The sequence below is a fragment of the Capricornis sumatraensis genome, chromosome 10 (assembly GCF_032405125.1).
Source record: "Capricornis sumatraensis isolate serow.1 chromosome 10, serow.2, whole genome shotgun sequence".
Classification (NCBI taxonomy): Eukaryota; Metazoa; Chordata; class Mammalia; order Artiodactyla; family Bovidae; genus Capricornis; species Capricornis sumatraensis.
This window is the reverse complement of record NC_091078.1, coordinates 63,157,439-63,171,973: the sequence shown is the minus strand read 5'-3', so window position 1 is coordinate 63,171,973 and position 14,535 is coordinate 63,157,439. Positions and strand designations below refer to the sequence as shown.

The 14,535-nt window shown below is 50.0% G+C and overlaps 1 protein-coding gene across 1 annotated transcript in view; it reads right to left on the bottom strand.

The window, feature by feature from the left end:
- SRGAP3 (SLIT-ROBO Rho GTPase activating protein 3) overlaps positions 1-14,535 on the bottom strand; it is a 122,082-nt gene that overhangs the window by 2,288 nt on the left and 105,259 nt on the right. The window contains exons 18-21 of the mRNA XM_068983109.1: positions 12,971-13,050; positions 5,424-5,604; positions 4,076-4,225; positions 1,702-2,029 (exon numbers count right to left, since the gene is read on the bottom strand). Coding sequence (XP_068839210.1) covers positions 1,702-2,029; positions 4,076-4,225; positions 5,424-5,604; positions 12,971-13,050 — 739 coding nt within the window. The remainder of the gene's footprint in view (positions 1-1,701; positions 2,030-4,075; positions 4,226-5,423; positions 5,605-12,970; positions 13,051-14,535) is intronic.

Genomic DNA, 14,535 nt, shown 5'->3' with positions numbered 1-14,535 from the left:
CCCCCACCCCAGTATTCTTGCCTGGAGAATCCCATGGACAGGGGAGCCTGGCGGGCTAGAGTCCATAGGGTCGCAAAGAACGGGACATGACTGAAGCAACTTAACACCAAACACAATATTAGTATATATGCTTTGCCAAGATACTTCATCCTTTGCCCACAACACTGTCTACTTTTAGAAGACACTGTTTGTGCCTTTATCCACAAGGATTAGTAGTGGTGGTGGGGGGGGGGGGTGGGTCCTGCACGACAGGAAAGAAGGCAGTCCTGTCCCCACTTTTGCTACCGCCCACCCCTGCAGAGATAAATGGCCACCTTCCACGCCCCAGGCTGCTTAAATTAAGTCCCCCACTGATATCACTGCTCAGTCTGCTCTACTCCAGCAGCACCAAAAGGCAAAACTAAGAAGTAAAATATAATTATTGCCCCTTTACCACCATCCCTACCATCCCCACCACTCCACCCTTGCAGAGTGTGGGCCAGAAAGACAGCAAGCTCAGAAAAAGATCAGCTGAGGTGTTTAGGCACAAGCCTGGTGTTAGTCTGAGATGTGATGCCATGATCTCAAAGTGGAGCTGCAGAGAGGTGCCAGGAAGTGGGGACAGTGGCTGGGCAGGGGGGCAGGGGGGCATGGGGCAGGGAATGACCACTTTTCACTTTGCCCTGAATGAGACCTTCCCACCTTGGATGGGTGTTTCAAGGTCCCCAACTTCGCTCTTCGCAATAGAATCCTCACTGCCCCAAAGATTCTGATTGTCCCTCTTAACAGGGAGAAAACATTGGGAAGGGGATACATAATGGGCTGCCAGCCAAATTCCAGGGAGAAAAATGGAAACTTGAACTATGATAAAACTGTCAAAAGCACATGAAAGTAGTTATGCAAATTATTAAACAATTCAAACAAACTTTGGTAACAATTTCTTAAATGAATTTGTGTGCTTTCTTTGGCAAGTATAAAAATCACACAGGTTTCTCATCCAAATTTTTAAGAAGTTATCTAACAAAACAAAACTCTAGGCACTTTGGAAGAGCATGGAACATTTTCTGCTTCCAGCTTCAGCTATTTTGTCCTGCCTACCCTTTGGATCTTGGTACTGTCCCCCCCAGAGACATCTCTCACTGCCTACGAGCAATCCGCACATTTTAGGCTCTCGGAACACAGAGTTCCACTCCTTCAAGACTCCTGACCCAGCTGCCATTTTTACAGCTGTGTGTGTTGGTGGTTGACATCCCTCTCTTCTCTAAACCCTAAGCTCCATGTGGGCAGGACCTGGGTCCACTTTAGGTCATTATTACTTTCTCAGTGCCAGCCAGTGATTGAGCACAACAGATGCTCCATCAGTATTCATCAATAAATAAATGAACAAATGAATCAGGGAATGAATGAAAACATGACTAGCACAATCTTGCCATCTTATGGAGACACCTACCACTGCCACAACCCCTATCTGGGAATCCCACCTCCAGCCTAGACACTGGGGCCTTGAGTCTTTACAGGAGCCCTAGCCAGAAGCTACTCCCATCTAGCTTCCGCTCCCAGGGGGAGGCCAGCAGGGGGACAGGAAGCCAGCTCACTATCTATCCTGTGTCCTAGCTCAGCCTGACCTGGCGTGAAGGGCAAAGTGACTTCCCAGTCTGCAGGGGCCCACCCCTACTCCTCTGGGGGTGTCAGCTGGTGCGCCTGCTTCCTGCTGGCCCTTACTTCTGCCAGGGCCTCGGCCTCCAGGGACTTGTGGTCCCCCAGGCTGCTGTGCCTGGTGGAGCCGCACGTCGACCGGATGCTGTGCCCTTCGGAGAGCGCCTTCTTGTCGGGGTAGTTGATGCTGCCGGCGCTCCCGAACGTTGCCATCCTCCGCTTCTCGGGGCTCTCGATCCTTCCCCGGGTGAGGGGGATTTTGTGGGGGCTGCTGGGACAGGCGGCGGCCCGGGGCGGTGTGTCTATGCTGGGGCCCAGGCCCCGGGGCGGGCTGTGTGCGTCGCCCCCGCTTCGGCGCCTGGGGATGGCTGCTCCGTCAGATCGTAACCGCACTCTGCAAAGGAGCCAGGGGGCAGGGGCATGGGGCAGAGGTCAACCCTGGCCGGTGTCACATGGGTCAGCAAATCCCCCAGAGTCCAGACATGCTACACACTAGTCTAGGGAGTGGGTATAGTAAAGCCTCATTCAGCCAGACTTGGTGATTCTGCAGTGAAGAACTGTCTGAAAACAGAACTCAGGCCCGCAAGTTTAACCTGCACACACAAAGGAATCAGGCCTTCTGCTTCTAAGCTGCAGTCGGTGGTGCTAATTACACAGCGAATCTCGTCTATATGTTAAGTCAGAGCCAGGAGGATTGCAACCTGGGAACACTTTGCTCATGGTTAGTTGGGTTCATGATATGTTTTTAAGCGGTTTAGATGTCTCCATGATTCCAGAGGGCTTCTGATTGGTTTGAGGCATTGAGGCTTGACTGTACCACAAGTCACCAGCTCCCTACAAGCACAGTAGGGCCCCTGGGAACTCAACACAGCCCAGTGTTGTCACTGTCCCCCAATCCCCCCAAAAGGGCTGTTTTCCATGAGGCTTTTCCAGACCTTGAACATTTCCAATCATTAAGAGAAAAACCTGTATCACTGGAATGCCTTTTACACATTTGGATACCTTTCACCCTTCAGGGAGGCTGTGGGCAGAGAGAAAAGGGCCCTAAAGTATCTATCTGGAAGGCAGATTCTTGTCCTGTCTCTGTCACTGACTTTGCAGCGACTTCTTTCAGACCCATTTTATTCATCCGTTAAATGGGTCTAATATTCCTCACCCAGCTTCAAGGGAGGTTCAGTGGGTGGGGGACCACTCTGAAGCGGTTCTACCCACCGGGGATTCTGCTCCAGCCTAGGGAGGTCAGCAAAGACCTGAAGGCACGGTGAGGAGAGGAAGGCTGGGAGGGGTGAGGGGTGGGGAGGAGGGACAGAGTGCGGGGATGGGTTGTGACGGGGACCAAGCTCAATGCAGTCAGCAGTGCTTTACACCCTGTGCCACCAGCCAAGCTAAGCATTGCCTGTGCTCACCCCAACAGGACCACAGCATTGCTGTTGGAGTGGAAGAGTACTGGGAAAGAAAGGAGAAGAGGAAGGCAGACAACGGAGGACAGAGGGAGAGGGAAACTGAGGCAGGAGAAGGTGCGGCCCCCCTCGATGTCAAGGGACCTCAACTCTGTCATCCACCTACCCCAACCATACATTTCCCCTGATTCTATCTGCTGATTATCGACACACTGAACTGAACAGAGTTCACTGAAGAGAGGTACTGGGACCTCTGCTGAAATAAATTCATAAACCTAGGTTCCTATTGCAGCTGATTTCTCTGGCTCTGTCTGCAAGCACCCAGCATGTGGGCTGATCCCACGACCTCTCCACTGAAAACAGAGACTATGACATTTTGATAATCTGATTAAGAAAGCAGTGAAAAACTGCCAGCTTTTCTTTTCTCCTCTTTTCCTTATTGTTTTTTTTTTTTTTTTTAAACCACCAAGTGCTTTGGACTCTACCTGTAGACACAGTGAGGAGCCCAGCTCCCTACCTGGCAGCAAGGTCATGTGACAGTCCTGCCCACACGGGAGTGATGAAATTGGCAAACACACTCCCACCAAATATGTGGGTGGAGCCGTGTCAACTTCCCCCCCAACGCAATGTGTGTGAGACCTACTTACGTGGTTCGCTTCAGCGAGTAAGACAGCTTTACATTTTAAAATATAACAACTTAGGTTTTCAACAGAAAGTGGGGAGGCGGTTTAAGAACTGGAGAGAGAGGAAAAGTACTTGCCAATTTGTAACTCTCCCTCCCCCATGTTATTAGTATTTTAAGTAAAAGGATTGGTTGCCTGTATAAGTCTTTCCTCTTTCTCCTCCTTTGTCCCAAGCTGGATCGCTTTTCTACCTGCCATTCGAGGCCAGTTCCAGCCAGCCCAGCAGGCGTGCCCAGCGTCACATCCTATGGGAAACAAGGGGCCACGACAGCCTCCCTCTGTCCCTCCCTTGCCCTTCCTTCTCCCGAATCAGGCCCGAATGGGCACTGCAGGAAAGAAAGAACCCGAGTTTCCTACCGGCCCATCACCCCCCCAAAGCCGTAATCCGAGATGTGCTCCGTGGGGGACTGCAGGTCGTTTTTGGAGGAGGCCTTGTCGTCCAGCAGCGGCCCACTGCTGGCCTCGCTGTCGGCCTTTTGGCTCAGGCTGTCAGAGAAGGCGTCGTCCCTGGGGAGAAGGACAGATGTGAGCTGGGAGAGCTTCGCTCCCAACAACCCGGATGTATTGAGACCTGAGGGGCTGGATCCACACCCACAGCTCATGGTTGCGCCGCTGCCGCTTTCCCAGCAGGAGGCGCTCTGGAGCACCACTCTCTCCAAGCTGCTCTGGGCTAGGACAAGGGGAATGCCGGAGGGTGTGAAGGAAAAATGGGGGAGTGGGCCTGCAAGCTAAGCCCTGCGCACTGAGTCTCATGTGGCTCGGGGAGCAGCAGCTTGGGGTTCAGCCAGGGAAGAGGAAGGCATTGCCATCCCTCCCCCACCCCTGGCTTTGGACAAATGTGAAGGGGCTGGAGTTTGTTGGGGTGCTCTTTCCACTGCCCCCTACGCCCTCTCCCTTCCTCTATCCTTCCTGTCCTTGTCCTCAGAGGCCTGGGGACGTCAGAGGGCTCCCTAGGGTTCTTCTGTTGTTTGCCTGACCTGGACTTTTCTCGGGCTCCAGATGGTCTGCTTTGCCATCAAGATGTATGCCTTTGGCCCCCTCCCCTTGAGGCCCAGCCTGCAGCCTGGTAAATCAGTTCAACCTGAGCCGGACTGGAACTCAGAGGGAGTGTACACAGAACTGTCAAAGCTTTTCCAAGAATGGAAGGCGTCTACTTTCTGGGCCTGATGCTGGGGCTAGCTGTTTGGGACGTAGAGCTTTTTTCTTTTTTTTTAAGGCCTAAAGTTTTTTTTTTTTTTTTTTTTAAATAGTACCCTCTTAGCTGGAAATGAGAGGATGATTGTTTCTGCCCCTCTCCTGAGAGAGCTATCTCAAGGTAGAGAACAGTGGGCAGTTAAGAGGGCAGTGGGATGGCCACTGGGTTACAGTGGAGGCCCTGAAGGGCGAAGGTATATGGCAAGATCAGTGGACACAGAACCAGAGCGGGTGAGAAATGCCCCGGAGGCTACCAGGTGGGCCAGGAGGGCAAGCCAAGAGCACAAAACTGTCCCTGTGGACTGTGAAGTATGAACAATTTGCTTATATGTTAAATCAATCACCATTCAAAGGGAGCTGAGACATAATCCATTCTCACAGAAGACCAAGTGTGTCACAGCAGGGAGAGCAAATCGCTGGCATATAATCCAGCGCTGCTGTTCCTGTGCCCCTTCCAGACATCCCTAATCCATCTTGACACTCTTCACAGAAGGTCCCAACGCCCACTCACATGTCCTGTACAACTATGTACTGATGCGGGATGAGCCCGTCCACGCCGTTGTGACGACCCTCCCACCAGTCCTCGGAGGCTCGGTGGTACAGCAGCAGTGAGGCTCCCTTCTTGAAGGACAGCTCCCGCGGGGACCGCCCCACGTAGTCAAACTTGGCGATGGCCTCGATCTGCTCCACTTCTGGAAGGAAAGCAAGGGCAAGCACATCCCTGAGGACAGCAGAAGGCAGCCCAGGAGCCTCAGTCAGAGGGCCCTGGCTCCGTGGGGCAGCACAGACCGCATGCCTGGTGAGGGTAGCATGAGCTGGGGCTCAGGGTACTGGGCTCTAGGCTCGGATCCGCTCCCTGTGCTGACCTCAGGCAGGCCACCTCACTTCCCAAGATGGAAAGGGGGGTCGAAATACTACATCCTTTCCTTCCACTGCCCCTTTTTCACATTTTAAAAATAACAGAAGACATTTCTCTTTCTTCTGTCCCTTAAATACCAGCTGTGTTTCCATTTTCCCATGAACCCCTTCCCTCTTTGTTCACATATCACACTGTTGGTGCTTCTTACCTTGTAGGAGGTCAAACAGGTATTGTGTGTGGATTCTCTTCCACGTAAAATGCTGTACACAATTTTTAAAGGTTCCCAGAAGCTTCTCTCCAGAGCTCATTGTTATAGACTAAACTCTGTCTTCCCCCAAATCCTAACTCCCAGGGTTAATAGTATTTGGAGATGAGGTGTTTAGGAAGCAATTAAGCTTAAGTGATATATGATAGAACTGGTGTCCCTCTGAGAAGAGGAAGAGACAGCGGAGAGCTCTCTTTCTGTCCCTGCATGGGCACAGTGGAAAGGCCATGGGAGGACTCAGTGAGAAGGCAGCTGTCTACAAGCAAAGAAGAGAGGCTTCAGCAGAACCCAACCCGAACAGCACCCTGACCATGGACTTTTGGCCCCCCAAACTGTGAGGAAACACATTTCTGCTGTTTAAGCCACTCAGTCTGAGGTAGTCCATGATGGCGGCCTGAGCTAACGTGCACAGCCACAAACTTAATCTGGGGGGAGGGAGAATTCTTACTGGGGCTACACGTCAAGCATATCTCTTTGCATACACACATCTCCCCATCAGGGCTGTAATCTTCTCTGGTCAGTGACAGGCCCTGCCTGGGTTAACCAGTGAGAACACAGTTCTTGTCCTTGAAATACTCCTACTGCCCAGCTGTCACCTCTTGCTTGTGTGACCTCAGGCATATTACATAATTTCTGTACACCTCAGTTGCCTTTAGAGGATTAAACGATAAAGCATGAAAGAAGACATACAGATAGACAGGCAACAGGTATATGAAAAGATGTTCAACACGATTAATCATCAGGAAAATGCAAATCAAAACCACAGTGAGATACCAGCTCACACCTGTTAGAATGGCTGTTATGAGAAAGACACAAACAAGAGTTGGTGAGAATGCAGAGAAAAGAGAACTTGTGCACTGCTGGTGGAAATGTGCACAAGTGCACCTACGACAGAAAACACTACGGAGGCGCCTCAGAAAACGAAAATCAGAACTACCATGTGATCCAGCAACTGCACTTCTGAGTATTTACCCACAGGAAATGAGCACATTTGCCTTGGGAAGATATGGGGCAGACCCCCATGTTCACTGCAGCGCTATTTACAATAGCCAAGATATGGAAGTAACCGAAAGGCCGTAGACAGATGAACAGACAAAGAAGATCGGTGTATGTAGACAATGGGAAATTGTTCAGCCGTAAAAAGATGGAAATCCTGCCATTTGCAGCAACATAAATGGCCCTTGAGGGCATTTTGCTGAGTGAAATAAGTCAGACAGAAGACGACAAACGCCGCACGATTTCACTTACTTGTGGAATCTAAAATCAGAAACAAACAGAACTCACTGATACAGAGAACAGACTGGTGGTTGCCAGAGGTGAGAAGTGGATGAAATGGGTGAAGGGAATCAAAAGGCACGTGCCTCCAGGGGCTAAATAAGGCACAGGACGTAATACTCAGCATGGTGCCTATAGTCAATAATACTATGTTGTATATTTGAAACCTACTAAGAGAGTAGATCTTAAAAGGTCTCATCACAAGAAAACAAAATGTAACTATGTGTGGTGATGGATGTTAACCTGACTTATTGTGGTGATCATTTATTTATATATATATATATATAAAATCATTATCCCATATACCTTATATTAAAACTGTTATATATCAATATATCTAGATAAGAAAGACTTCAATATATTAAAAGAGAATATGTGAAAGTTCTCAGCATAGCACAGACATACATTAAGTATTCAACTTATAGCGGCTCTTGTGATTATGATTATAATTACTAATGGACATGAGTTTGAGCAAGCTCTGGGAGATGGTGAAGGACAGGGATGCCTGACATGCTGCAGTCCATAGGGTCGCAAAGAGTTGGACATGACTGAGCAACTGAACAACAAAGAAACAACTATGGCTTTAGCTAATGGGGTGGGACCAGACAAAGAAATCTGCGCTGCAGAAAATTTAAATGTTTGCTCAAGACCATGCAGCTAGTGATCTTTGGGAAGGAGACTTTCAGGGGAGCAGGACAGTTATTTATGCCTACAATCTATTTAACTTGTGTTAAAGCCTGTCTACTGGAAAAATCACAGCCTTGACTAGACGAACCGTAGTCAGCAAAGTAATGTCTCTGCTTTTCAATATGCTATCTAGGTTGGTCATAACTTTTCTTCCAATGAGTAAGCGTCTTTTAATTTCATGGCTGCAGTCACCATCTGCAGTGATTTTGGAGCCCCAAAAAATAAAGTCTGACACTGTTTCCACTGTTTCCCCATCTATTTCCCATGAAGTGATGGGACCAGATGCCATGATCTTTGTTTTCTGAATGTTGAGCTTTAAGCCAACTTTTTCACTGTCCTCTTTCACTTTCATCAAGAGGCTTTTTAGTTCCTCTTCACTTTCTGCCATAAGGGTGGTGTCATCTGTATATCTGAGGTTATTGATATTTCTCCCAGCAATCTTAATTCCAGCTTGTGTTTCTTCCAGTCCAGCATTTCTCATGATGTACTCTTCATATAAGTTAAATAAGCAGAGTGACAATATACAGCCTTGACGTACTCCTTTCCTATTTGGAACCAGTCTGTTGTTCCATGTCCAGTTCTAACTGTTGCTTCCTGACCTGCGTACAGATTTCTCAAGAGTCAGGTCAGGTGGTTTGGTATTCCCATCTCTCTCAGAATTTTCCACAGTTTATTGTGATCCACACAGTCAAAGGCTTTGGTATGGATGTGAGAGTTGGATTGTGAAGAAGGCTGAGCGCCGAAGAATTAATGCTTTTGAACTGTGGTGTTGGAGAAGACTCTTGAGAGTCCCTTGGACGGCTAGGAGATCCAACCAGTCCATTCTGAAGGAGATCAACCCTGGGATTTCTTTGGAAGGAATGATGCTAAAGCTGAAACTCCAGTACTTTGGCCACCTCATGCAAAGAGTTGACTCACTGGAAAAGACTCTGATGCTGGGAGGGATGGGGGGCAGGAGAAGGGGATGACAGAGGATGAGATGGCTGGATGGCATCACCGACTTGATGGACGTGAGTCTGAGTGAACTCCAAGAGTTGGTGATGGACAGGGAGGCCTGGCGTGCTGCAATTCATGGGGTCGCAAAGAGTCAGACACGACTGAGCAACTGAACTGAACTGAACTGAAAGCCTGTACCCTAAGAGATGCAAATGGGTAGAAATGCTACGTAGAAAATGGTCATGTATAAGCGTTAATGTGCTTGTATTTTAAGGCAAGGACAAAGATGTTTAATACTATAAAAAGAAGATATATGCATGTACCTATATAAATAGACAAATCTATTAAATGCTAATAAACAAAAGAATGATGGCCCCTGCTCTCTCTAGCCTGCAGATATCTTCCCGGCGCTGAGCATCCATCAGGACAGTCTCTTCTCTTGTCCTCATGGATTATCTTGATCCTGTCCATGCAGCCACCTACCTGTCCGTCATGGAGCTAAGCCGACAATACCTGGCTTTATCACTTTTTTGTTTTTACCTGGGTGACCTTGACAATTTGGTTCTGATTTCTAAGTCTCAGTTTTCTCACCTGTAAAATGGGAGTGGTAAGAATAGCACCCACTTTATGGGGTTGTCATAGGACTAAACAAGTTATTACACATGAACAGCTTGTAACAGTGCCTGGAACACAATTAGCTTCATATGAGATGCAGTTGTTGTTATTAATACCAGAGTTAATGGCTGCTAAGGGCCATGGACAGCATGGAAGTCATCCCTCCCTGTTATTCCCCACCCCACCCACGCACATTAGGTCTCTTCTCTGTGAGTAGCTGGCTCAGAAAGACTGGGCCAGTGCCCCCATGAGATGCAGTGGCCTTTGGGTGGACCCAGTCCTCAGTGCCTGGGACAGCCTGCTGTAGAGAGCAGACATCAGACAGTTAAGCCAGCTTTCCCCAGCTGGTTCCCTGACAAGTGTCTTTGCAAGCTATTCTGACAAAGTTGACGCAAAATGACAGACTGGCTAAATGGGTCAAATAAACTCAGATCTTGACTCAGAGTCACCTTCTCAGTAAAATGGAGAGATCTCTGTACTCTCTGCTGCATCTTTGACTCTCACACCATCCCTATGTTAGCAGCACCTACTAACCTACGTGTCTGCCTGGCTTTAGAGAGAGAAAGGCCAGAGGGTTTGCAAGGCCAAGAGCTGAACCCCGAGGGCTGGGTGCTCCTGGGTGTGGCCCCACGGGCTTCTTCTGAGCCCACCCTTTGCACTGCTGAAGGAACTGCCCAGGGCGGAGACTCGCTCAACTCTACTGGCTCCAGCAGTCACTGGTGGTAGACTGGAGTAGGGGGCGGGGGAGTGAGAAGTGGAAAATGTAAGGGGGAGAAAAGAAGAGAAGATGAGGAGCAGAGCTGAGCTGCCAGCTGAGAGAAAGCTCGTGTGTTTGCAGATGTCGCTGTGCAACCGTGTGGGGTAGAAACAGGGATAATAGCTACCATTTATTAGGAAGTCTGTCATTTGGGTTCATCACACCTAAAATAGAACAGCTTACCAAATCTCCCTCACAGCCCTCCCCAAACTTGCTTCATCCCCTCATCTTCCCCATCGTAGGAAACAGAACAACCATCTGCCCACTCCCTCAGGCCACAGAAGCTAACTCATCAGCATTTCCGTCAAATTGTCCCCTGAATCTGACCAGCCTCACCACCTCCAATGCCACCCCCTCCTTGCCCGTCCAGACATCGCTGTCCTTCTCCCTGGCCACCTTGCCTTCATTCTTGCTTGGTAGAGTCATTTCTCCCCACGGCAGAGGGAGGGATCTTTTAAAATCATAAATCACATCATGAGACTCTTGTTCAAATTCCTCTGAAGGCTCCTTTCTGGTGGGGTGAAGCCTGCCGGGGGGGTCCTGAGGCAGCAAGCCCCTGTGCTCTCTGTCCGTCCCTCTCCATGGTCCTGGTGCCCACAGCACCTGCCACCTGGCAGTGAGGAGACGGGGTGGCCACACAGCGGGTGCAGGCTGACTGACAGTGATCTGAGGCCCCAGGAACGCTGCAAGGGGGCGCCTGACCTGCCTCCCCACAGACACATCTGCCTCCCCACGGACACAACTGCCTCCACCAGCAGCAGCCCCGACAGGTCTCAGTGCTGAGGAGTCAGTCTATCTTGTTGAACAAGAGGTGCTTTCCCCCAGTAGAAGTGGAAGAAGAAAGCCTGAGAGTAAGATCTAGAACAAGAGTTGCACATGTGTGTATGCACACATGCACATAAGCAGGAGTCAAAAAGCCACAGACGGAGAGAACGAGAAGGGGGCTATTAAAAGTGACAGCGCGAGAAGGAGGACGAGAGGTAGTAGGAAAGAGAGGACAAGAGGAAAGAGAAGAGCACCCCACTGCAAACACACAGAAGGTGGCAGCCTTCATATCTCCTGAAGCAGGCTCTGCAGGATGTTTTTCTCAGCTCAGGGTGGCTTTAATCGCTAAGAATTCTAGCAGAGCTGAACATTATGCCCCGATTTACTTTCCTGCCCTACGACCCAGGCCCGACCCATCAGCTCCCTCTCTGGCCACAGTGACGGATTCTTGCCCGGCTGCATGACTCAAGGCAGTGCAGTGAGACTCCAACCAAGGAACTCTACTGGAATCATTTTGAAAAGGAAGCTTTTTGGGTAAAAGGACAATGAAAGCCTGGAACTGTCAGAGACCACCGCAAAAGGAAGATCCCCTCGGAGGATGAAGTCGACTCAGGGAAGCAGAAGAGCAAGGTGGAGACACATCCCCGACAAGCCAACTAAGCTCCTGGATCCAGCCGTGCTGAAGCCATGCCTACCCTGGGATTCTCAAGTGTATGATCTAAATCCCTTTTATGCTTACGTCAGTTTGAGTTGAAGGCTCTGTGACTAGCAACTGAAATAGCCCTACTAGAATATGAAAACCCACCTATGTCAGAGTCTTGCCTCTTACACCAACTCCCAGGAAACTTACCGGAGTACATCCCAGCTCTCCTGACCAAAATGGTGGCTAACAGGGCCTGGGACTGCCCCCAAGAGAAACACAAAGGCCAGTAAGAAAACTAGTGAAGAATGATTTTTAAACAGTGAAACTATCACAGGGAGAAAAGAGGACTGTGCTCAGTCAACACAGGGCAGCACTGGGGATCTCAGGCCCGAGGTACCTTGCTTGCCCGGGCCCCTTCCTCCACCAAGAAAATATCAAAATTGTATCTTATGACTGCACTGACATAAAGATGAAAATAATCCAGGCTCATATTGTTTTTAAAATTTAGTTTGAAATGAATTAGAACATTCTCATGGGCCCGGAAAGCAGCACCGTGGGTCCTGGGCAGTGGGCCTGATCGGCCTGATGGAAACGCTGGCCTCAGGCCCAGATCATCCAGACTGCTCGGCTACACAGTTCACGCTCCCCAGAGGTAAGTCTGATGCCACTTCCTTATCTAGAGGCGGTGGAAGGTCTGAGGAGTCGCTCAGAGCCCAGGGCGGCCTTTCTCCCTCTACCTGCACACACTCTTCTGGGTCACCACTGTCTGGCCTCGTCTTTGGGGAACCCACTGCACCAGTCACTCCTGTAGTCTGGAATTATCACCCTGAATGGTGGGGAGCTGCTCTCCAGCTGCCAGGTGATAAGACCAGGAGCACCTTGATGACCATGTCTGGTTCATTGGGTGCCCCACGTCCCAGCACATGCTGGGTGCAGAACAGCGCCCAGCACGGGGAGGGGCAGCGGACAGAGCCTGCTTTCCACTCAGGACACCCTGGTCACTTAGAATTTGCACTCAGGCCAGGCAGGACACAGAAGGGGAGAAGGCAAGCCATGCTGGGATGTGGTGAACTGGAGGTCTTTCTGGGTCTCTCTCTCTGCTGTCAAGGATGATGTGCTGACTGGCAAAGCTGGCAAGGTCGGGGTGGGGTTTGCACAGATCAGTGCAGCAGGCAGACAGGTATGAGCGGGCAGGTGGGGACACAGCATGAGAAGGCCCCCAGGTGAGCTCCTCGCCCTGATTCCCCCTCACTCACCTTCGTCACTGGTGTGAGGCTCGGTGCCGTTATCATGGTCCACTTCATCAATGGTCCCTGGCTCGCTGTGCGGGCTGTCACTGCAAGGAAACATGGGGAGGGGTCTCTTGGGGGACTTTGTACCTTCACACTCCCCTCAGCTTCTCGCAGACACTGGCCCAACCCACCTCTGAGCCTTGACCCAGATCACATCGAGCCCACTTCATCCCATCTTTTCCAGCTGACCACCCACAGACCTTTCTAACAGAAAACCACTCTGGCCCCCTCACCCATCAGGAAGATTCCCTGAGTAATCTCCTCCATTTGCCCCAGCTCTAGAGTTTGCTGGGCTGTCTTCTTGGCAATGGTTGCTGATGCCTAAGTGTTCTGTAAGATCTAGAAGGCAGTAAAGCCCTGGTGTTTATCCTTGAAAAGACCCCAGGGCAGAAAAGAAAAGAAAAGAACTTTGGAAGTGTACTGAGAGTCATCCAAGTGGCCTGGCTTTCTGTCTTAGAGCAGAGGTGACATGCTCAGTGAGGTGACTGAAGCTCCCAAGGAACAGGCTCCTCAGGGCTGCCTCTCAGAGTGGCCTGCAAAACCCACAGCAGCCTAGGCGGCCAGCAGGCTGGCAGCCATCATGGGCATAGGGATAGAGTGACTCCAGGCCTGGAAAATTCAGTATTAATGCATTGGGATAATTTCATCAGCTGCTGCCCCTTCACTGGATTATAAGCTTCTTGAGGCCAGGGATCATTCACAGAGTCAGCCGATCAGTTTTTTTTAATCAAGTCATTCATTGAGTTCTGATATATTAATATATGCCAGGCATGGTTCCAAGTAGGAGACATGCATTGATGCATAGTACAGATACAGACCCTGCTCTCATGGGCTGAGAAATAAAAGTGCCGCAAGTTGAAATGTGTTATATAGGCACAAATGAGCTGAGACAAGAGCTGTAAACGGACCTACACAGGGTGCCAAGGAAGGCTTCTTGGAGGAAGTGATATTTACAGTATCATTTAAAGGAATATGGGCTTTATTGTGAAAAATTCTCTTGGATAAGGTCCAGACTACACAATGGTTTAAGACCTTCCATAACCTGGCTCCTGCTGGCCCGCGGGGCCTCCTCCCTCACGGTCCCCTTGTCACCTGCAACACTGCAGTCAAACAGAAATGCTTTTTATTTCACTGCATGCTCCAGGCCTGGCACATTCTTTGCCCACTCTTGCCTGGCTGAGTCCAGTTCATCCTACAGGTCTCAATCAAGCCACTGTTTGCTTCAGTCAGCCATTCTAACCTCCCTACGTTGGCTCCGGGACCCCCACTCCTAGAACTGCCTGTCCTCCCTCCCCCCGCCGTGTCAGGGGTTAGTTCTGGCTGGGTTACCTCCCTGTTGCCCAGCCTAGGGCCTGGCGCAGGACGGATTCTCAGTAACCACACGGGGAATGAACGAATGTTGTCCCCTTTGATGAGACTCTCAGCCAAATCCTCCTTTTGGGCTTTGAAAACTTGTCCAAAATTACCATGCAATTAATAGTTAATGAGGCACAAATGGGACTAAGAAAAGCATGGTTATTGTATGTAGT